Here is a 24536-nt window from a genome sequence, read left to right as displayed (position 1 = left end):
GCCTTTTCCAATGACCTTTACTGTATAGCTGTTAGAGAATTTTGAGTTTTCGCTATTTTCTACGCATTTTGCATAAGATAATTTAAGCTGGCAAACACCCAGCAGCTTACTGGAACTTTTTAGCTGGATGTTGGTTTCCTTTTCTTTTTTTACAGTTTTCCATTCCACCTGACCATAGTCCCCTCCATTGTGGCTTTTGCTTTCTTCCTTTTCATCCTCTTACTACTGTCCCTTGTAGATTTTCATGGCAGGTATGGGGCCAACTATATTTTCCCACCTCCTACCTTTTCCGTATTCTCATTTCATAACAGTTGTGGTTGATGTTTTGCTTTATTCAGCTAAATTTGTCACCCCTGGAAATGAAAGAGAAGTGGGTTAATATACTCACCATTAGTATGACAGATTAACTGCAGAAAACTGAAATCCTAGAAGCCAAACTTGAATCTATTCTACACTACACATTGGTTCCCAGTCTTGGCTGTACATTAGACTCACTTGATATACTTTAAAACGTGCCAGTGCTAGGGCCATACCATGGACTAGTTGTAGAAACGTCTTTGGGGTTGGGGCTCAGGTATTGGCATTTTTTAAAAAGCTGCACCAGATGATTCTAGTGTGAGTCCAGGCATAAAAACCACTACTGGACACCACTGCCCCCTTTCTTTGAGAATGGAGAACTTAGTTGACTTTATTTTAAAATAATCTATGGCGTTGCCTGGGTGGCTCAGTCGGTTGAGTATGCAACTTCAGCTCAGGTCATGATCTCGTGGTTCGAGAGTTCCAGCCCTGCCTTGGGCTCGCTGCTGTTAGCACAGAGCCTGCTTCATATCCTCTGTCCCTCTTTCTGCCCCTGCCCTATTCATGCATGCTGTCTCTCTCAAAAATAAACGTTTAAAAAAATTACATATTTCACCTGGCATCATCATCATTATGAAAGGGACCAGCATAAGTTGATTCTAGATTCCTTCTTATGTTTCTGGTTTGAGAGGAGAGAGAGTTGCATGCTTGCAGTCAAATTTTCTATGGTTCTAATGCAGTGCTTTTCAACTTTTTTTTTTTTTTCAACGTTTATTTATTTTTGGGACAGAGAGAGACAGAGCATGAACGGGGGAGGGGCAGAGAGAGAGGGAGACACAGAATTGGAAACAGGCTCCAGGCTCTGAGCCATCAGCCCAGAGCCTGACTCGGGGCTCGAACTTACGGACCGCGAGATCGTGACCCGGCTGAAGTCGGACGCTTAACCGACTGCGCCACCCAGGCGCCCCAACTTTTTTTTTTTTTTTTTTAATGTGTATTTATTTTTGAGAGAGAGAGCTCGCAAGCAAGGGGAGGGGCAGAGAGAGAGAGAGACAGAGGATCCAAAGCAGGCTCTGCACAGTCAGCACAGAGTCCGATGTGGGGCTTGAACTCCCAAACCATGAGATCATGACCTGAGCCAAAGTCAGATGCTTAACCGACTGAGCCACCCAGGCGCCCTGACTTTTTTTTTTTTTTTTTTTTTTTTGGTAAAGCAGCAAAACTTCAATTTATAAAACAGGTTAAAGCACGGCTGCTCTGATTGAAGATAGATACAAGACCTAAAGCCTAGCCTGCAGGGCCTTTTCTTTCCTTTCTCATTGGCCCCTGAGGCACCTCCTTTGAACCCCAGGGCCCTAAAGAATCAGCAGATGCCATTGCCTTGCCTGCAAGCACTGCCTGGTTGGACTGGTGGTTCGGTGAGCTTGTTTTCTCTTACATACAACCTTGCTGTCCCTCCCTTCCCTTCCCCTCCCAGATGAGGTACAGGCCATTGCCACCCTAATTGAGAAGCAGGCACAGATTGTGGTGAAGCCCAGGATGGTGTCAGAAGAAGAGAAACAGAGAAAAGCTGCCCTCCTGGCCCAGTATGCTGATGTGACAGATGAAGAAGAATATCCTTTTTGGAGTCTTGGGTCCATCCCCTGAGGCTCAAGTCAGACATGTTTGCTGGTTTGCAGTGAGCTTTGGGAAGTTGCCAATCTCTCCGTGTAGTTTAATTTTTCTCTCTGAAATGGCATTGATCTCTGGCCCTTCGTGGGTGTGAGAATTGATATTGGGATAGTTGGAAACGTCAGTGTGAAAGAAATAATGCCTTAATAATGGACTGTTTATATTGTATTTCCAGAAACTAAGATGCAGCTGTATGTTTATATTTGTATAATACCTTTCTGCCTAGTACAGTGTCATACGTATAACCAGTCTTTATATTCGTTTCCCAGTTGATGAGGGAACGGAGACAGTGAGAGTGGAATGTGTAATCAGAGATATGCATAGATTTAGTGGCAAAACCAGGACTAGAATACAGATCATTTTGGATGAAGGATTCCCAAATTTGGGGCAGTTTCATTTGAATCTCATTATTTTTTTTAATACTCCAGTGACCACATAATTGAAAGATCACACCCCCAAATCTGGAATTTGGGCACCATGCCAAAGGCAGTTGCCCTTGACCAGAGACAGGCTTGGTTCCCTTTGAGTTTGAAATTGTTTAGGAGATGCTTAGCTTCCAGAGCCTGCTTGACTGGAGTATGTGGTGCCTTATGTGGTCGACATGATACTGGAAATGTTGTTTCGTCACGAGCTTAGGAAATAATTGTTAGGCTCTTTTGGGCCAATTTGTTCTTCTCCTGATGTTTTTATTGCCAGGGTCAGCAGAGCTAGGGTTCCAATGACACAGTCTCATTTCCTGGGCTAGAAAAGAACAATGTTTTAAGCAGTGGTTCCCTTGGAGAACTTGTTAAAATCCAGATTGCTGGGCCCCACTCCCCAGTTTCTGATTTAGTAGGTCCAGTGTGGGGCCTAAGAATGTGCTTTCCTAACAAGTTGCCAGGAAGATCTGGGAACCATGCTTTGAGAAGCACTGTTTTGTTTTGGGTTTTTTTTAAGTATATTTTTTTTTATTTTGAGAGGGAGAGGGAGAGGAAAAGAGAGAATCCCAAGCAGGCTCTGTGTGGACAGCACAGAGCCCAATGAGGGGGCTCAAACCCACGAACCATGAGTTCATGACCTGAGCCAAAATTAAGAATTGGACGCCTGACTGAGCCACCCAGGTGCCCCTGAGAAGCACTGTTTTAGAAGTCATCTCGCCATCCCCTGGCTTCCAAGTCCTGGGCCAGTCCACCCAGACCAGGCTAAGTTTCTTTTCAGCTGCCAGGAGATAAGGATCTTATAGTAGCTCTGAATAATTTTCCCCATGTTGAGATTTTTAAAGATGACTCTCCTGGGGTTACCACCACATCCCTGACAGTTTTTCTTCAGCATGCTTTTCCTACCCATCACTTCGTCGAATGTTTTCTGATGTTGGGTTGGGATGTGCTAGCCTTTGTTTTCCATCGGACTTTCCTTGACATCACTCACCGAAGCAGATGAGAAGGATGATTCAGGCGCCACCACAATGAACATTGGTTCTGATAAATGTATCCTTCTCTGTGTCCATCCCCAAGTGTTTCTCCATCAAATACTCTTGAGGAACAGTTTTTATTTTGCTGTCATTGCTGGGGCCTCCCTTTTACCAATAGGAACTCATGTCAGGCCAGCGTGTGAGCCCCATTGCTAGGACAACCATAAATGGTCACTCTTAACAAGAACTTTTCCCGAAGAAAACATGTTCACCTGTATTGTGAAGGGAGGAAGGGTTTCTTAAGAATTTCTAAGGGAAAATAAGAATCAATACACCCTGTGTATAGCACTGGGATCCCCAGTGATGGAAGCAAACTAAAATAAGATTAAAATGTGACTTTGTCCTCAAAGACTTTATAATTTGTCAGAAAGAGAACACAAACACTGAATACTTTTGAGCTAAAGTTACGGACAGGTGGAAACAAGTGCTGAGGAACGTCCCAAAAGAATCACTTATGAGAAGTTTCTACATTTAGAATCCACTGTTTTTTGTTTGTTTGTTTTTTTAAGAACCCACCTTCTTAAAGACAAGTATGGTGGATTATCACAGAAGAGGAAGACTGACTTATTTTAAAGCACTAAAGCAATAAAAGTTATGTTTTAAGAGTAGGAAGGAGCTTGTTTGGTAGTAACAGGGGTTCTTTTTTTAAGCTTTTTGTTTTTTGGTTTTTTTTGTTTGTTTGTTTGTTTTAGTAATCTCTACACTCAGCATGGGGTTTGAACCCACAATCCTGAGATCAAGAGTCAAACGCTCTTCCGACTGAGCCAGCCGGCCACCCCAGGTTGTATTTTTAAAGTCCTAAGAAATGAGGGGTAAAATTTTTGGCTAGGTATTTTCTAACTGGTTAAACTTATTTTGTATTTTCTATAAATTCAGAGTTTGTGGTTATTAGGACATAGTTTTTGCTTAAGCTTCAGTGGTGTAGGGAAAAAAGCAAATTGATAAAGTTTAGTAAGGTTAAACAACTTATTTACCTCTTTTCAAGCATTTTTTTTCAATGTTTATTAATTTTAGAAAGAGAGAGAGAGACAGAGACAGAGCATGAGTGGGGGAGGGTGAGAGAGAGAGGGAGACACAGAATCCGAAGCAGGCTCCAGGCTCTGAGCTGTTAGCACAGAGCCTGATGTGGGGCTCAAACCACAAACCACAAGATCATGACCTGAGCCGAAGTCAGATGCTTAACTGAGTGAGCCAGCCATTTTTAATAGTGCCAAGTACATAAAAATTTTGCCAGTTACATTGATATTCTTGTTGACTAAAAGTAGCCTAGATACTTCAACAATAGTCTGCCATGATCTAAGTGCTTATTCTGGAATGAAATTTCATTTTCATAAAATATTTTAACATTTAAATTTAGATAAGTCTGAGGTTTTTATTCTGAGGATTAATTTTAAACGTTTGTAATGGTAGTTTCAGGATTTCCCATTAGACCAAAGATAAATTATCATAAGGAATTTTCTTGTAAAGATTAGGAACATGTAGAGGGAGGACAGCAAGAATAAGGAAAGAGCAGTAGTTGAGGCCTGTGTGACCTGTACCCTAATCCCTTAACTCATCTGTAGCTCTGTTCCGAAACACCAATGTGGAAGATGTCCTCAATGCCCGAAAACTGGAACGAGACTCACTTCGGGATGAGTCCCAAAGGAAGAAGGAACAGGACAAGCTGCAGAGGGAGAGGGACAAACTAGCCAAGCAGGAACGCAAGGAAAAGGAAAAGAAAAGGACACAAAGAGGGGAGCGGAAGCGATAACCTTGGTCCACTCTGTTCTTTCTCCTCATGGACTTGATCAAAGGGAGAGCTGATTGTGCACATGTGTATTTAAGAGAAATGAGAGAACATTGCAGAGTGGTTTCCCAAGGCATGTCCCTTTTGTTTACATGGTCAAAAGGAAAATCACAAACACTTCTAATTACAAAATGTGCCATGTCTGTGTGGTGTGGGTAATCAGATTATTGTAGTTGATGTCTGTACCAAAGATCTGGAATGGCGGCAACTTTATATTTTAATCTTGAAGTTCTGGCTCCTTTTGGCTACTTAAAAAGTCTTCCCTTACCTAGGATCAATAACAGAAATATTCAGAAAGCTGACAGTTACAGTTTTCATCCTAAAGGAGCAGAATCATGACCACTCCTTTCCCGAGATGAAATGTGGGAGCATAAAGTACTTTGAAAGTACTATTTACCCCTAAATGTATTGTTTTATGGTTGAAAGAGAAAACTAATGAAGAGCCCTACCTGGGTCTAGATATTATGTTAACATGGCAATGACCTATGAAAATGGAAGAAATTATTTGGTGGATGTTCTAGATTTGAGGGGAAAACAATTTTTTTTAAGTTTCAGCTTATGGGAGGAAAAGAAGTATCTTTTTAAGTGTAGATAGTCACATATTTTTTTCCTCATCAAGGCTGCAGTTTTGAAGAAGGATGTGTAATTGGGTGGAAGGAGATCATTGTTAGCTAGATTCATTTTTTATAATCATGTGTCCTCTTGAGCACTAGTAGAGATTTTAATCCTGATGTGCCCTAAAACATGAGTATAAAGACCTGATAATTACAGGTTGAGAGAAACTGCAGGAACCATGCATTTAAGGAACAAACACTGGAAATCTCTGCGAACACAAAGATATTTAGGAGTGTACATTGTGGGTGCTCAACAAATTTATTGAATGAATGGAGAAACCAGGAGAGTCAAAAGTGAGCGGGAACTCTTTATCTACTTTGGTCACAAGCCACATTCAGTTGTAAATACGGCCTTTCTCTACTTCAGGCAGTGGACTGTCAAGAAGCCTGAAGGGAGGCATCTCCCTGACAAGACAGAAAGTAGGTATTTTATACCTGAGGTTGGCAAACTACTGCAGACACACAAATTTGGCCCAGTCTGTTTGTTTTTTGTTTTTTTTTCCACCGTTTATTTATTTTTGGGACAGAGAGAGACAGAGCATGAACGGGGGAGGGGCAGAGAGAGAGGGAGACACAGAATCGGAAACAGGCTCCAGGCTCTGAGCCATCAGCCCAGAGCCTGACGCGGGGCTCGAACTCACGGACTGCGAGATCGTGACCTGGCCGAAGTCGGACGCTTAACCGACTGCGCCATCCAGGCACCCCTCAGTCTGTTTTTATATAATGCGAGTCAACAGTGAATATTGCATTCTTAAAGTGTTGTAAAAGAAGAAACATGTGATAAAACTTTAGGCCTGTGAAGCCTAAAATATTTACTGTCTGGTCCTTCAGAGAAAATGTTTGCTGACCTCTGTTTTGTACTATTAACTATGAGGTTAACAAAAATTTTTACCTTTGTGCAGAAGGTAAAAAGAAGCATGGTTAAGGAAAAGATATGTCACCTCTATACACTCCTATAAGCGTGGCATTGCATTTTAAAAAAGTAACCACCTTTTAAATAAACTATTTAAATCACTGTTTTCTGATTTATCCTGATTCCTTCCAGCTATCCATGGAAATGAATTGTGTGAATAGTCACTTAGGAATGTGATGAATTTTGCTCTGTATTTTATTTTGTTTAGTCCAATATGCTCTTTTAAATGTTTTTTTTTTTTTTTTTCAACGTTTATTTATTTTTGGGACAGAGAGAGACACAGCATGAACGGGGGAAGGGCAGAGAGAGAGGGAGACACAGAATTGGAAACAGGCTCCAGGCTCTGAGCCATCAGCCCAGAGCCCGACGCGGGGCTCGAACTCACAGACCGCGAGATCGTGACCTGGCTGAAGTCGGACGCTTAACCGACTGCGCCACCCAGGCGCCCCAATATGCTCTTTTAATAGTAGAACCTTTTCCTAGAATCACATTCTCTGCCTCAGTTTTCTTTTCTGTGAGGTTAGGTATTAGGAGGTCAGAAAGATTACTGTGTTTTTTTGTAAGTCAGTAAATTGACTTTGAAAGCCTTGGAAGTACTTTGGGAGTCTTAGTATTTGGGAGTACTAAGACTCCCAATAGGCTGTGGCTACAGATAGGGTATGAGGGAGCCAACTTTATTAACCCTTATTTTGGATTTTTGGTTTATTCTCACTTTGATTTTGGTCTCTGCAGCAGAGTCAGGTTATATCCATGAATCCCTGAAGAGTACTTGCAATTATGTATTTTCTATTATGTATTCTACAGTTAGGTATATCCTGAGCTAATGTTTAAGAAAAAAGGGTCATCTCCTTAGACTTTGAGTAAGGTTAGCCACTTAATTCAGGTGCTGAGAAATCCTTTATGTCTAAAATGTTCAGTATTGCAAAGGGCAGATTTTAAACAACTGTATCTTTTATAGTGTGATTGACATTTTAAGCCAAAATCAGAATTTCAGTCATAACATTAATTCCCAACCCTCTAAAACTTTATAAAGTAGCGGATGGTTCAAGTGGAAGGACACTGATATAATTCAAGGTAGTTTTCAACTACTTTTGTATAAATTGCTTTGTTTATTAAAAGAAATGGAGTACATCAAATTCTTTTGGATGAGAAATAATGGGAACATCAGTTTCATTACAGATTATGCGTGATGTTAATTTTATGTTCTTATAGATTGTAATTCAGAAGTACTGTATATAAGGACCATCCATTTGAGAATATACCTATAGAAGGGGATAACCAACTAATTTGAGAATTATCTGCAGGGTGATGTGATTAACAAAATTTCAAATAATTTTTGTTTGGTTTTTATGAATAGACTAGTGTTTCATTTCTGACAACGGTCATGTAAAAACTTATCCAGAATTTTTATTTTGGTTTGCCTGGATGAGTATAAAGGCAAAGCAAAAATTTCATCTTTGAAGGAGGGGAGGTTCAATGCAAGGATATCTGAATGGCATTGCTTTGTCTACCAATATTCTTGTTGATGAAATATAAAACTCGGCTCCAGTTCTTATCAGTGAAATGAAATTTGACTGGTTTTATGACCTTTGTGATACTTAAGGTTAGAAACTAATACAGAGATGTAAAAAAATGAAACCAAATATTTTCAACAAAGTAATTTATTAATTTTTTCCTGAGAGACTAAATTCAGTACAGTATTTGTTTTCATAACATCCAACATGTCTTATGTCAAACTTAACCACTTTCCATGCAGTGACTGTGGTGGGGTGATCTATTTTATTTGACTACCCTCAATGTAATTCATTTGGGTAGTTCTAAAGCATATCAGTGATCAAAATGTTTCTTCCTACAGTTACTCCTGCATTCTCAATCAGTTTCTTCCGCACATCATCTAAAGAAAATTTATGTGGTGTGATTACACTCTTTAATACCAGGATTTCTAAAACTAGGAAAAACACCATTTAAAACATCAGTGTTTCCAGTCAAGGATAGTTCAATTAAATTTCATCAGTGCATTATATTATAGTTTAACTCATGCTAGAAATGTTAAAACCCAAGATCTTCTGAGTCACATAATACCAACATTTCATATTAATGAATAAATTACTTGGGTTTCATACAAAGATATTAAGTGATGAGAAACAGAAAAAGCCAAGCTTTCAAGAGCTCTTTTAAAAAAATACAGAAGCTAACTAATGAACACAACTACACAAAATATACACTAACCAATTACAAACTAAAGATTAACCTTAAAAAAGTATATTTTAGAACTTCGTGATACCCTCATAAAATGCTCATAAGGGTATTATTACCTCATAGGGGTATTAAAACAATAGTCATTATTTTAGTTACTGTGCATCAAGTCTAAAAGATCCAGATAAAGGAAATGTTTTGTTTTTGATTCAATTTAAATACTTTAAAACTGGAAATATTTAATAATTGATAGTATAATTAAATTTTAAAGAATATACACAAATGATTTGAACAGGTTTTATATTCAGTAACTTGCATGGTTTTTACACTGGCACTTTTATCACTAATTTAGGAGAATCAGATGCATTTCCCTCCATATACGCAGGCACTAAGATTTCAAATTTATAAATATGGTAGTATTTTTAAATATTAAATTTTTACATGAATATTGGGTTCATCCTTGTTTTCCTTGGTTTCCTAGGTATTATCCAGTTTTGTAAGGAAAACACAGTTATATCACAATCAAAACTTGTCTTGGTTACTAGACTGTAGCCATAATTGGGTTACAGTCACTTAGATTCATTATTTGGAATTATACTTACTAAGGCAGAGCTAAATGAAACTTATCTTCTAGAACAATTTCACATTTGCATTTGCATTTACCTGCACTGCAAATGGGCTTAAGCAATAGTTTAGCTGTTAGGAAATATTTAATTAACTTAAACTTGTTATCTGTGACTACTCAGAACTCCCTAGAGTAGTCAACTTTCTCTCTGAGTTCACCTTAAACTATTGTATCTGATCCATTCCAAGTAGAAGATTTTTGAATAGAAGTTAAACTTCATTAAGGTACTAACTTTAAATCTGGAAGAAAATTAATGTACTGAAGTTTTCAAGTTTGACAAGTTCATTAAAATTTTTTAGCATGTCTTGATACATTTACTTATCAGCTTTTTACTCTTCTGCTGGCATTTCCTTAATGTTTGTTTGCTTCACCTCTCTGGTTCATTGGATTGCTGTTATTTATGTTTTCATGGACTTTATCTTCACAGTTTACTGTATCTTGTAAAGCCTTTTCCACATCTGTTTGGCCAGCTGTACTGGCTGTTTTTGGCAAGGTCATCTGAAGTGCACACCACAGGGTAGTGCGTGCTTTCCGAGTAGCCACACACATCTCTTTAATTGCTGAAGCAAGGGCAAAAACATCTGTAAAGAAAACACTCAGTGTCAGTTCATATTAGATACCTTTTATGTATCCTTTAACTCTTAAAAAGCCCAATGCTGTGCTATTAAATGATCAAACATTATTATTTTCATAAGAGATAGGTGGCTACTGACTGAGTTAACTATTTGACTTAATATCAAAAAGTGTTGATACTGTTTCTGACTTGTGTGACAATGACTATGCTTTAGGGAGAACACAGACTTTGACAGAGTTGTAATTAAATGGGTAAAATTAACAAAACTGACCAAAGTACTTATGGAGTAAATTATGTGGGCATGATTTACCAATTTACCTTTAGCTAAGTGTAGATTTTGGAAATCCAACCTTTAAACTCAGAATCTGATTTTAACAACATTCAAATTATCTCACTGCCTTATCAACAGAATATGCATTAACACTTATACCTCTGTCATCTTGGCATCTAGGAACTCCTTGCCTTTGCCGATTTGAAGCATTAACAATTTCATCCTTTCTACGTGACTGTACAATGTGAATGGACTCCAAGTGTCTATCAAGAGCAGTAGAGATATTGGCATGAAGGGGAGAGCTTCGAAGACGTTCCATTTTGCCTAGTAGAGTCACAACCTGAGAGAAACATTTTAAATTTTGATAAGGCATGTAACCACATTGCTCTGTCTTTAAGAACAAATTTTCAATGAAGTAGAATAGAGATGAGAGCAATAATATTCATCAAATAAATACTTGAATGCCTACTGTGTACTGACACCATGCTGGGGAAAATAAAGATGTTAAGGCAGTCTTTTGTACCTACTTGTTTCGGTCATCAGTTACTGGGAATAAACAGTTAAAAAATCAAACATTTAAACATTTCTATGTCACTGACAGGGTGTGTAAATTTAAGATCTAATATTGTTTTTGGCAAATAAGAGAACAGACTGCAAATAAAACATTTTTAGGAGGTAGTGTAATCTAAAGGGAAAAACATTGAGCTAAAAAGGGAGAAGTCCTAGACTGATTAATCCTGACCTTGGCAAGTCCTTTCTGGGCTTTCAATATTCTCCTTTTGAAAATCAGAAATATTCAGATCATACTAGTGGTAGTTTTAAGGAATCCCTAATCCAGTAGGATCAGTAAGGGGAGTACAATTCATAGTTGCACATACCTATATCTCAAATTCTAAACTTGAAAGGTGTATGGAAAGAGAACTTTTTCAATAATTAGGACTTGAACATCAAATAAATATAGTCATTGCCTTTGGGAACTAAATGATTTAAAATTCACAGAAGACCTTGGTGTTCAGTGACTGGGGAGAGTAGAAAAATATCTCTCAATGAAGAAGCTAATGGCACCTGAATGAATGCCTCTAACCTCACGCTCATTTCAAGTTTCTTTGGAGTAATGCCACTTTGGGTCTATGGAGAAAACATAAGTACACAGTTATTAAATATTTTCCTCCCAATTACAGAACCCACCAGGATCTTTGAGGAGGAAACAAAAGAAAAAAAAAGGAAAAATCGCATAGAAAAACTCCAGTGAGCTACTAATTACACATTTTTTTCTAACTATGTATTTTTAAAATAAGAATCATTTAAATAAATGGTAAGTGTAAATAAATTTGCACAGGTGATTTTTAATAAAAAAGGTGGTTCTTTTCAGAATTGTATAAAACCTGCAAACCAGAAAATAGTACATGTAAAAATATTTTTGCCCTTTGTGATCATCGGTCTAATGTTGCTAAATATAAAAAAAAATTTTTTTAATGTTTATTTATTTTTGAGAGAGAGAGAGCATGAGCAGGGGAGGGGAGGGGCAGAGAAAGAGGAAGACCCAGGATCCAAAGCAGGTTCCAAGTTCTGAGCTTTCAGCACAGAGCCCGACACTGGGCTCGAACTCACGGACTATGAGATCATGACCTGAACCAAAGTCGGATGCTTAACCGAATGAGCCATGCAGGTGCCCCTAATGTTGCTAAATATAGATATATTATTACAACAGCTATAAACATAATCTAAATTAATGTGAAGCATAAGCAAAGCTGAAAAAGTTTATTTAAAGTTTGCAATTCCGTGATTAATTGCCTAGAAATGTGTTGCTGAGAAAAAGGACTTTTAACTTGGAATGGTTTATTTAAAAAAAAAATTTTTTTTTTAACGTTTATTTATTTTTGAGACAGAGAGAGACAGAGCATGAACAGGGGAGGGGCAGAGAGAGAGGGAGACACAGAATCTGAAACAGGCTCCAGGCTCTGAGCTGTCAGCACAGAGCCCGATGCGGGGCTCGAACTCACGGACCGTGAGATCATGACCTGAGCCGAAGTCAGACGCTTAACCGACCAAGCCACCCAGGCACCCCTAACTTGGAATGGTTTTAAGAAAAAGTAATAAAAGATTGAAGTTTTTATTAACATCTGGCTGTAACCCATGTTGGTATCTGACTATAATACTGATAAATCCATTGTAAGAATTTACAAATTTGATAAAAGAATTTCAACCGACCAACTGAAAGCTAGGTAAAAATCACTCTTTTCCATTGAAGTAATTCATATCTATATTTTAAAGACAGCAAAGTAGATGAACCTGATGTTCAATAAAACAGACTCTGCTATGTTGATTTTTCTAGTTCCTAAAATGGCTTTTATTCAATCATAGAAGCAAGCTGTCTTCACTGCGTGCTTTTTCCCAGGAATTTGTTTTTGTTTTTGTTTTTGTTTTTGTTTTAAGTAATGTCTATGCTCAGTGTGGGGCTCAAACCTATGACTTTCAGATCAAGAGTCAAATGCTCCTCCAACTAAGCCAGCCAGGCGCCCCTCCCAGGAATCTTTTATCATATTTGAAAAACAGTGTAAGTTTTTAAAAGAGGAAGGTCAAAAAAGAAAAACTTTACCCTACTGTATTAAATTCTAGTAAATTCTGAAATTTCAAAGGAGGTAATAGAAATAATCATTTGTTAAATTACAAAATGACCTAACGTCAGGATTCTTTACATTTGAAGTGATATACTACTTTTCTAAAACAAAGCTATTTTATAAATTTATGCATACCTACATTCTTCAGTATTTTTTCAGTTTATCAGTATTTAATACATTGTTGGATACACTTAATGTTTGTTGAATAACTCAAGTGTGCAGGGTTAAGAAAACAGTAATTCCCTGTTAATGTCCCATTTTGTATAATGCAAATACAGCTTGCTCATCTAGCTAGAAAACAAATGGGGTTTTTTTTGGTTTTGTTTTGTTAGAGAAATGGGACTTTATAAATAATATGCAACATTATTTTTGCTTTAAAATTCTGTTGAGAGTTAGCTGTATTGCTGATATAGATTTCTTAAAGAGAAACCATTTAAATTCCTAAACCTACTTTTTTTTAATGTTCATTTTTTTATTTTGAGAGAGAGAGAGAGAGAGCAGGGAAAGGGGCAGAGAGAGAATCCCAAGCAGGCTCCACGCTGTCAGTGCAGAGCCTGATGCATGGCTTGATCCCATGAACTGTGAGAGCATGACCTAAGGGGAAATCAAGAGTTGAACCCTTAATCAACTGAGCCACCCAGGTGCACCTACTAAACCTACTTTTAAAAGGATTGAGGGGTGCCTGGGTGGCTCAGTTGGTTAAGCATCTGACTTCCGCTCAGGTCATGATCTCGTGCTCCGTGAGTTCGAGCCCCGTGTGGGGCTCTGTGCTGACAGCTCAGAGCCTGGAGCCTGTTTCAGATTCTGTGTCTCCCTCTCTCTCTCTCTGACCTTCCCCCATTCATGCTATGTCTCTCTGTCTCAAAAATAAATAAATGTTAAAAAAATTTTTTAAAGGATTGAGGGGGTGCTATTTCTCCTTTCCTGACTATTAATCATAGTTGTAAGGACCAAGCATGGAAAAGATAATATTTCAGAGAATTATGCATAAATGTGATTTAAAAATCATTCAGAACTCTGACTTGCTGAAATGTTTTAAAATTTTATCAAGCAATGAAAAAAATCCATCATTGGATGTTTTTACAGCTTACTCTGGCTTGTTCTCGAAGTTCATCCACAATTAAGCGATCAACTCGTGATGGGTTGGAGGTCAGCCTTGGAATTGGAGTGTTGTTAGTACTGGATACTTTTTTTCCTGGGTAATTCTTGGCCAGGGCCAATTCAGTCTGTAAAAAATTATATAATTTTTAGATGCTGAGTTTTCTAAATATGATTCAGTTATGAGTGACATTTCTCATAAGCCTAATAAATAAATTGAAATGACTACTTTAAAATTGTTTCAGTATCAAACAGAACAAATGCAAACCACAACACCACTGTATTTTCTATATTTAATGCATATAAAATACCTGCAAGTCTCCCTGCACCTCATGTGGGACTTGAACTTATAAAACTGATATCAAGAGTCACATGCTCTTCCAACAAAGCCAGCCAGGAGCCCCAATAGTAGTAAACTCTTGGCTCATTAAGGAAAAAGTCTACTTCACAGGCAAAAAACCCCCCAACTTTATATAAATAATTTTTTAAGCCTCACATTTTTTTAGTTATGTCAGCTAATTCCTTATAGTCATGGACTTAAATACTGTACATTATGGAAGAATTCAGCTTAGAAATAAGGCCAAGTACTCTTGAACTACACTAACAAAATGAAGATAGGCAGAGAGAACATCCCAAGTTACTCCTAAATGGATAGATTTGTATTACCTTTTTTCTCTCCTTTTCTAATGCTCTCCATTGTTCATAGCACTTTTCTAGTCGAATATGAAGTTCACTGGCTGGTCCACTACTGGTTTTAATTGGTCTTTGAAATCCAAAAGTTGGCACGAAACCAGAAAACGAATTATCACCATACATCATATCATTAAAATAAGGGTACAAATGGCTTAAGTCATCGTAAGAAAACATATCATAAGAATCCAACAGTGGAACAACTGAATGGCCAAATGGGTGAGTGGATCTTAGGGGAAACCCATTTGAACCAACTTGTTGAAAACTCTGATTATGCTTTAAATCTCCCATCATATAATTATTAGAAAAGCATGATGGCTGTGTGCGATTCACACGGCTATTAATATTGTTGTCTCCACTTCCCTGTCTGTGGCTATTAAAATGACCCTGTGACTCCAACAGATCTTGATACGTATTTTGAGATAAGCCATCTAAGTGTTTTGGACCTTCCTCAGCATCATAATGTCCACTCTGAGACTTAGCTTGAAAATTATGTTTGTTTACATTTTCAATGATCCCATACTGCTGAGTTGCATAGTTATCACAAAATCCATTTGGCTGCTTTATTTTTTTATCAGTAACTGATTCAAAGAGATTTTCTTCTCCAGTCTTTGTCAGTCCTTCCATGTGATTGACAGATTGAATTCTTTCTGCACCATTGTAACTGAAATCAAAACTAGAAAATGCTGAAGGATTTTCTTGGCAATACTTCTGAAATAAACTGCTATTTGGGGTTAAATTTGTGGATGATAGTTGGGGGAAATCTGAAGAATGGTTAGAACCTTTAGAAGCTACACTTAAGTGACTATTTAATTTCATCAAGTTACCTTGATTTCGATAAGGAATAGGAGTGTTATTTTTTGTTTGGACATTCATCCAAGTTGGTCTGTTTAAGCTGATACCTCCTGAAGGTGTTGCTGAGTTTGATAATAAATTCACAGATTTAAAATACTCAGAATTTGAGGGGTCAGGTTTAGTAAACTGTTGTTTTTCTGTGACATTAGCAAAATCATTATTAGCTGGACAACCCGCATGAGGTTTTAGTCCATATTCTGATTTTAAGCCAAAATCAGCAGTGAATGCTGCTTCATTTGCCAACTGTTTTTCTGTCAGATGTGGTGTGGTTTTTGGAAATGTGAAATTCTGCTGGTCAGCTATTGTCTCTTCCATTTTTTTCTGATTTGCTGGTTTAACCTGAAATAACTTTGTGTAGGTGTCTGCTTCTATAGTTGGTGTTTCAGGTGTGCCATTGGCTATTTTTTTACTATCCTGGACATTAAAATTTGAACACTTATTAAGCTTAACCTTATTAGGATGAACATATTCTGGGTATCTACAATAACCTGTGTTTTCGCTGTATCTATTAAATTGAGAAAGGAACATCTCTGCCCTTTTTTGTTGTAATGGTGCTTCAAGACCTTTAGCACATATTTTCTCTCTTCCATAAGGGTAAGTATCAATTCCTGATTCTTTCATGATGTCAGACAGACCAGTCTGTGATGTAAAACAGTTTTTGATAAATGGAAAATCTTGGAATGTTGTCTTAGCTGTATCATTTGTCTGGATATTGTAACAATTAGAATGATCACTTCGTGAGGGGTACATCCATTGTTCTTCAAGGTCTAACCCAGTAAATCCATGATAAAGTTGATCTATTTTTTGCTGTGGTGTTAGATTACTATTATGCAGGTATTGCTTTTCCACTGCTGACACAGATTCACCACTATAAAAAGCTTGCTGAGAGATGGCTGTATCTATTGGCCTTTTGGTTTCTGTTAAGAGGTCATGGTGATCTGCAAATCTGCTTGTGTTCACTGGCCAAACTGACTTTAAATTGGAGGAGCAGGTCCTAGAACAAGTAAATATATTTAATTACAACTCAGATTTTAAATGACTTTATTTTCTCAGTGGAGAAGGTAGAACAGGTTCTCAAAACATTTATATTGCCTCACTTCCCCATTATCTAATCCTTTCTAACCTTGCCTTATAAATTACCATTACATCCAAATAATTTTCTATCACTTGAAATGTGCCACATACTACATTAATATGCGTTTTTATCTTAATATGTCTTCAGTATACTTTCCCAAGAGGCATCAACTGAGGCCTGAGGCTGGGGCCTACATGGTCTTGCATGAATTGTTTATCTACAGTAAACAGAAAACAAAATAAGTTTTTCCTTTAATTAGGTTATTATAGAATACAAAAATGTTGTTGACCACATTTTTTTAAATGAAAAAGATGTACTTTGATAAAACTATTACTAAAATTAAAATATTTTAATTGGTTACATGTGTGCTGCATATTTACCTATTTATGAAGTACCGCATTTGGGTAATATGGCCTCCATCCCCGAAAAATCAATCAAAGTGTATTTAAAAAATTTTTACCATAAGAACAAAGTCCATACGTATTTCTGCATACCAGCAATGATAGTTTTATTCTTTAGGATAGATGTATAAAAGCTCTTTGGAATTTGTACTCTTTAACCCAAACTTTAGAACTCAAGGGAAATAGCTCTGAATTATGCAAGAATAACTTTCCAAAGGAAAGTTCTTAATAGCAAATTAAAGTCTGAAACTTCCAATTGTATGGCAAGTACCTCAGCAAAGTCAAGGCTGCTAGAAACAAATATTTGAATTAAGATGTCTATTGTCAGATGATCCCCTATTAAGTAAAAATAAAAGCTAATAAATACAGTAATCTAGTATGTGTGAATTTAAAAGCTTACTATATACCATATAGCTTATATAATATACTAACCCCTCAGCAAAATATGGCTGTGACTTGTCTTGTTCTTCCAAAATGTTAGACACAAGTCCATATAAGTCTGTTTCACTGCCATAGTCATTTCTTTCCGTTTGAATCCTAAAAATAAATGAATATCACATGTAAATTATTTTCCTCATACTGAAATTCAATATATTGATTTCTATTTCCAGACTTCTTATACCATTATTTTTCTATAAAATATCTGGATTGAATTTATCCCATCATTTAAAATAAAGAGGCAACAGAAACTCAAGAATATTTTCCACTTTAGGGGAGCCTAGGTGGCTCAGTCAGTTGAGCGTCTGACTCTTGATTTCTGCTTGGGTTATGATCTTACAGTGGGTTTGGGCCCCATGTTGGACTATGTGCTGGTGGTATGGAGCATGCTTGTGATTCTCTCTCTCTCCTTTCTCTCTCTGCACCTCCCACTTTTTTTTTTTTTAAAGAATATTTTCCACTTTAGCATAGTGCCTATGGTACATGTTTCTCCATTTCAAATCCTATGTCTAGTTTGCAATGTATGCTTAACTCTTGTTTCTCCCAAACACATGCTATTCATTTTAAGTTCCAAGATATAAATCTCTGACTTACGATGTTTTAGACACACTTGGCACCACGGCTGCTTCTAAAAGCATATCTGGTCCCATTATACGTTATTCCGTCAACACTTGCTCAGTTTTTTCATTTGTGATTTGGAAACCATACGAATCTGCTACTCTATTTTTATGACTCTTTAGACCAAATGTTGGATTTAAAAAGTGAAATGTGATATGGTCATCCTAGATACCACAGCAATATTACAGTTGTCAGTTAAATCTAACAGATTTGTTGGCTATCCCTAAATCCTTACTAAAGTAACTGGAGCTCTATGTATCTGAAATCCCACCTTGTGACTAATGCTGTCTAAATAATACAAAATGTAAAAACCACAAGGAGATGGAAAATTAGTGCCTATCTATTAATGTCCTGTCTATTTAATGTCCTATCTATTTCAACTAATCTGTTCCTAGAAGTAATATGTTGCTTTAAGTTATAGCTTCTTATTTTCTCGTACTTTATTTCTAACATTTCATAGTGTTAGGACATCTTAGAAATAAAAATACCTTTATATTTGCATAATACTCAAGTAGTTCATTGATCTTCATAACATAACATGGGCAGGTATTAGTAAGCATTCAGCTATTGAAGAATGATCATTTGAGATCTTAAGAAACTTGTATTTTACAAGTGTATGTGATTTGTCATACTGTACACCTGCTGAACAAATGGTCTGCCAACAAGTCTAATGCTTTTTCTACTATATCATGTTATTTCAAAAAGATTGGATAAGTTTTTTGATATAATAATATATTAGTATATCTCTAAAATAATTCAATGTAATATATACTAAACTACTAATACTTGTTATTGGGAACTGTTAAGGGTTAAGGTGAACTTCCACTTTCTTTTATGATTTCTGTAAAGTCTGAATTTTTTCAATGAACATATATCAACTGAAAAAATATTTTTGTAGAATTATATATTATATAGTCTTTCTAATAAGATCACTATTATATAGAACTCACCAAAATTTTCAAAATTTTAACTTTTTTTAAAGTAATCTCTATACCCAACATGAGGCTCAAACTCATGACCCCAAGATCAAGAGTCACATGCTCCACTGACTAAGCCAGCCAGACACCCCAATTTTTAACATTTTAAAAACATTTTTTAATTAATAAGATTTTTAAGGAGGGAGCCCGGCAGGCTCAGTTGGTAGAGCATATGACTCTTGATATCGGGGTCATGAGTTTGAGCCCCACGTTGGGTATAGAGTTTAAAAAGAAGCTTAAAAAAAAAAAAAAGAACATATAAGATTTTAAAAATAATTATTGTCCAACTAAACTAAAGCTGCATCAGCCTCTATCAATTGCTCCCTTATACATAATTAAAATAAAGGTAGATGTTACTCCTTTAGACTTCGCCTGGGTGGCGCAGTCGGTTAAGTGTCCGACTTCAGCCAGGTCACGATCTCGCGGTCCGTGAGTTCGAGCCCCGTGTCAGGCTCTGGGCTGATGACTCAGAGCCTGGAGCCTGTTTCCGATTCTGTGTCTCCCTCTCTCTCTGCCCCTCCCCCGTTCATGCTCTGTCTCTCTCTGTCCCAAAAATAAATAGACGTTGAAAAAAAAAAATCAGTCAATCAATCAATCTTATGTTTAATAAAATCCTGCTTGCTCTACACTTGTGAAGGAAATAATTACTGAAAATTTAGATTAAATTGGATGAAAAATAGATCTAAAGATAACCCATGTATATAAGTCATCTTTAGAAAGAGGAACTTAAGATTTACTTACTAAGGGTTGCCTCTAATGAATAAACAAAAAGTAATGAGCTAAAAATTACAACACAGAACTGCCCAGTGTAGGGTTTCTAAAAGTTTGATAAACATAATATTGTAATGCCATAACATTAAAATGCTGATGTAAGGAATAAAGAGCTAATACAACTGGGTTCCCATGTAATCAAACTTTAAAAGTTTTCATTTAGCCTGAAAAAGATGATTTATTAATTTACCTGTTCTTTACATTGATCTGAGAATTAGAAGGCTGTTTAGTATCATCTCCATAAGTAGACCATGGTGCATAGAAAAGTGAAGAATCTATAGAACTTGAATATTCTGCTGATGAAGAAAGTGGAGTATAGGTCTGCCTTAGGTCAACACTGTCTTCACTCTGAAAATTTAAAGACATGTTTGCACATCAAACACATCAAAATTACACAGAATATTAGTGAAATAATGAGATACGAGAGGAAATAACACATGCGTAGGAGTTGGGAGACTTAAAATCTAGACTAAGCCACTTAAACTTACTTTCCACTAGGGGTTCATGAATGTTTTCTGTAAATGGCCACAATAAATATTTTAGGGTTTGCTGGCTGGTGAGGTCTCTGTCAAAACTTCTCAACTCTGCTGTTCTAGCACCAAAGCAAACCATAGACAATATGTAAAGGGCATAGCTATGTTCCAATAAAATTTTGTTTACAAAATCAGGCACTCAGCAGATTTGATCAGTATTTGTTGCTTATCCCTGGTATGAAATACCCACAATTACTGCACTTATAATTTTAACAGATGAGTGTTATGTAGACACTAGCAGTGTTATTTTCAAGAAATCATTTACAAAATTCAGTCTTAATGCCCCTAATCTGTGGGGGGAAAAAAGGTGAACGTACATTTATTCATATGGAATTTGCAAAGAAATTCTACATAACATTATATTCAGTCAACCTTGTGACAAGAGTACTGTGCTATAAAAACAAGGAAACTGAGGCTACAAGTTATTGAGCTGATAGGTGACAAAACTAAACCCAAACTCAAGGCCTTCTAACTCCTACTGTAGGAACTTTTAAAGAATATCTTTTAATTTTCAGCCTAGTTTCTATTTCTAAGAGATATTATAAAAATGATGATATATAAAATTTTATGTCTTCAGAAATTTAAAAGCTATTACTACAATTAGAAGAAAAATACAAGCTCATTTTTCTTTTTCTTCTTTCTTCACTCAGATCGAAGTATCAATACTCACTAGGTGTCATTTTTCTTTTTTTGTGAATGGTTCTATAATTTGAGTAAATAAGGTAAAAGTTTGAGTTTTAAGATTTTATTCACTTAAAATACTGCCTCTTAGGGCATCTGAGTGGCTCAGCTGGTTAAACGTCTGACTCTGGATTTTGGCTCAGGTCATGATCTCACAATTGTGGGACCAAGGCCCATGATGGGCTCTGCCCTGAGCTTGGAGCCTAGTTAAGATTCTCTCTCTTTCCCTCTGCCCCTCTCCCTTGCTCACATGCATGCTCTCTCTCTCTCAAAAATAAGCAAATAAACAAATAAAATACTGCCTCTTTTCAAGAGGGATTGATATACAGTGAAAATAATTTTAAATACTTAAAATAGAATGAATGTAAATAATAAAGATTAAACTTATTTAGATGTATTTTATTCTGAAAATGCTTCTTTAAAGAGGTCTGAAAGTATACATTCACATATTTTAACTCTCCAAATGAAATCTGAGATGTAATAACTATAAATATCTAGACACAGTAGAAATACAGAGGAAATATTTCTTATACAGAGGAAATATAATCCTAGATAAAAATATTTTCTAATTGCTTTTACAAAATTTACATAGAGAAGACATATTAGATCAAAGTATTCTTAAATTTTTGTTCTTCATAGACATAATTGAAATACAACTCTTTAAACCCTAAGTTTCTGGGGCACCTGGGTGGCTCAGTTGGTTAAGCGTCCGACTTTGGCTCGGGTCATGATCTCACGGTTAGTGAGTCGGGCCCCACGTTGGGCTCTGTGCTGACAGCTTGGAGCCTGGAACCTGCTTTGGATTCTGTATCTCCCTCTCTCTCTCTGCCCCTCCCCTGCTCACGCTGTTGCTGTCTCTCCCTGTCTCTCTCTCTCTCTCTCAAAAATAAATAAACATTAAAAAAAATTTAAACACTATACCAACAAAATATTTACTATACCAATAAAATATGAAAATTAATATCTTCCAATCACCAATCTTTAAAAATGTCAAATACTTTACAACCATTTGTTTAAATTGCGGTTATGACTGCTATTTGAAAACTACATGTTATAACTGTCTTGTATATACATATATATACATATAATGCTGACTATTCTGAAACTGGGGAAACTGAGGAACCGAAATAATTTTGCTGTGTCACTAAAAACTACTTTCCAGAATTTCTTAGCTAGCAATAACTTTTGCAAAGGCTTTTATCTTTGGAATCATTCATAATTTTATTCCTGTAGTTCTGAAATTTTTATCATAGACCCACCTTAATTCTCTTTTAGGTGTGAAACATCCAAAGTGACATAAGTAATTGTTCATCTTTTTGAGATAGTGACTTAAAAGAAGTATTTTCAGATTATGTAATATCAAAAATATCAAACAAGATACACAATATTTGAAACTAAAGGCATTTTAGGAGTATTCTTTCAAGTTTGTTTTACATTTTAAAGTAAGATCTGAGTATTAGCAATAAATCCGTTTATAAGATTGATTTCAATTTCGTATTCTAGGATAAAACAAACAGCTAAAATAAAACATAATTATATTTTAAATATCTGGGAATTAAATTAAAACATTTATGGGAATGTTTTAAACATTTATGGGAATTAAATTCCCAAATGCTTGGGTTTGGCATAATAATCAGTTTAGATAACTGCAAAATGTATCACTTATATACCCTGAATGTACTTGATTGAAATTAAATTCACGTAAATTTTAGTAGCTGGGAAAACAATATGGAGAGCAGTGGAATGCTGGTCTTGGCAGGAAAAAGACCTAGGGTCCACTTAGGCTTTGTCACTTAAGACATGAATCAAGCTGAGCCTCAGCTTCTCAGTCTGTATAGCAGGTGTAATATTATACAAAGTTGTAGGATTAAATAAAATGATTTCTTTTGGGCTATTGTTATAATTCAAAGTATAACAATATCAACACTGATGTCCTGGATAAATAATTTCAAATGAAAATGACTTACACTACCCAAAGCCTAGTTTAATATGATTAATAAAACTAAATGTTTTAGATGCAGTAAAAGGTAGCATGTAATCTAAGACCCTGTTAAAGCCAGAAAGCGAAGCAGTAAAGAAAAACTTCACCTTCAAATTAACAAAGGTATGTTTGTGCCGACTTGCACTAAATGTTGCAGCAACAACTATTTTACGGTCTTACTAAGTATGGATTTTCTTACATTTCTGAGGACAAAATGAAAACAAGAATAATGTAAGATCTTGTTTTCAAAGCAAAGTATGGAACTGCGCAGACTCTGTACTGAAATTATTACCGGCTTTTAAACAGAAAGAAAGAATGTTCTTGGCTTTCTGGTCCTAAACTTGGGAGCAATTTCAACACCTTATATGAATGGGCTCCGGGAAACGAGTTTGATATAGGGAAGAAAAAAAAAAAAAATCCTCTAACAAAGGATGGACCTGCGATTTGTAGCAATCATAGAAGGACGTGGAGCCGGTCAGCATCACGCCGTTGAACACGTCCGTTAGCCTACTGCTGGGGTCGGCACCGAGGTTCCAGCAGCGATTCGCGCTTCCACGGAACGCTACCTTGGGCTGCACGAAACGGACAGGGAGGAAGCGGGAGAGGCATCAACGCAGTGCAAAGGCAGGACCGAAACGACGGACGGCTGGGGCACCGCCGTTGTTCTCGCCACTCCACTCGGAATCCGCTCTGAGGACACCGATCCCGATCCCGGGGCCGGCGCCTCTGTCCCCGGGCTTCCCTCTCTGCCTTCTGGCCGCCTGCGGGCCGACCGCAAAGGCGCGGCCCCCGACGGCCGTGACAGGCCCACGCCGCCGGCCATTGCCTCAGCGCCGCCGCCGCCCGACGCGGAGGAGATGGCCGTAGCCCCGGCGTCGCGGCCACCGCGGCCCGGCCCGCCCGTCCTATCAGCCCGCGTCGCGCCCCCCAACCCGAGCCCGGCCCCGACCGAAGCGCCCCCCGCCCGCACCGGCGCCTCGACCGGACGGGGCGTCCCGTCGGGGATCCTCCCCGACGACCTGCACTCTCCAGCGCGGCCGCGGACTCCTCAGAGAACCGCGTCTGGGAACGCTCCCGCTCTCCGCCTCTCCTCACCGTAGCCATCCTCCAAGCTCGACCGCCCCCGGACCCTGACCGTCCCCACCGTTTACCTCAAGTCCCTCCCTCAGGCCTGGGGGGCTAGAGGGCGGGCAGGTGACTCCGCCTCTCACCTCCATGGAGCCCCCCAGCCCCTCCTGGACTAGGTACAGCTCCTGGGGTACGGGGGTGAGGGGGGGGGCGTCGAAGCCCGGCTCCCTCAGCCCGCACCCCGCCGCTGCCGCCGCTGTCGCCGCCGCCCCGGGCGCTGCCTGGAGCCAGTCTGTGGGTGAGGGGACCGGAGTGGGGAGGGTGGGGCGGGG

The 24536-nt window shown here is 37.7% G+C and overlaps 2 protein-coding genes across 3 annotated transcripts in view; one reads left to right on the top strand and one right to left on the bottom strand.

Annotated features, from left to right (window-relative positions):
• Positions 1-5260, top strand: part of CCDC43 (coiled-coil domain containing 43) — a 9519-nt gene extending 4259 nt beyond the window's left edge. The window contains exons 3-5 of one of the 2 annotated variants that reach the window (XM_045489191.1): positions 1775-1910; positions 3376-3434; positions 4981-5260. In XM_045489191.1, coding sequence (XP_045345147.1) covers positions 1775-1910; positions 3376-3434; positions 4981-5168 — 383 coding nt within the window. In that variant the 3' untranslated portion in view covers positions 5169-5260. The remainder of the gene's footprint in view (positions 1-1774; positions 1911-3375; positions 3435-4980) is intronic. The other variant, XM_045489192.1, reaches the window with a different exon arrangement.
• Positions 4166-24536, bottom strand: MEIOC (meiosis specific with coiled-coil domain). Its single transcript, XM_045489186.1, has 9 exons — positions 24288-24536; positions 23574-23708; positions 20132-20289; positions 17570-17674; positions 14783-16655; positions 14110-14244; positions 10557-10737; positions 9886-10133; positions 4166-4177 (listed from the first exon to the last, which is right to left on the bottom strand). The coding sequence occupies exons 1-8, from the start codon at positions 24351-24353 to the stop codon at positions 9904-9906; spliced, it is 2883 nt and encodes a 960-aa protein (XP_045345142.1). The 5' UTR covers positions 24354-24536; the 3' UTR covers positions 4166-4177; positions 9886-9903.

Source organism: Leopardus geoffroyi, chromosome E1, assembly GCF_018350155.1.
Source record: "Leopardus geoffroyi isolate Oge1 chromosome E1, O.geoffroyi_Oge1_pat1.0, whole genome shotgun sequence".
Classification (NCBI taxonomy): domain Eukaryota; kingdom Metazoa; phylum Chordata; class Mammalia; order Carnivora; family Felidae; genus Leopardus; species Leopardus geoffroyi.
The sequence above is the reverse complement of the archived record's forward strand: the minus strand, read 5'-3'. Positions and strand labels throughout refer to the sequence as shown.

Coding starts and splice junctions, on each gene's coding strand:
- MEIOC (XM_045489186.1), bottom strand. CDS start 24,353: ATGGAGGTGAGAGGCGGAGTCACCTGCCCGCCCTCTAGCCCCCCAGGC. Junction 23,709..24,287: donor GCCTGAGGGAGGGACTTGAG/GTAAACGGTGGG, acceptor CGTTTCGTGCAG/CCCAAGGTAGCGTTCCGTGG. Junction 17,675..20,131: donor CAGATCAATGTAAAGAACAG/GTAAATTAATAA, acceptor ATTTATTTTTAG/GATTCAAACGGAAAGAAATG.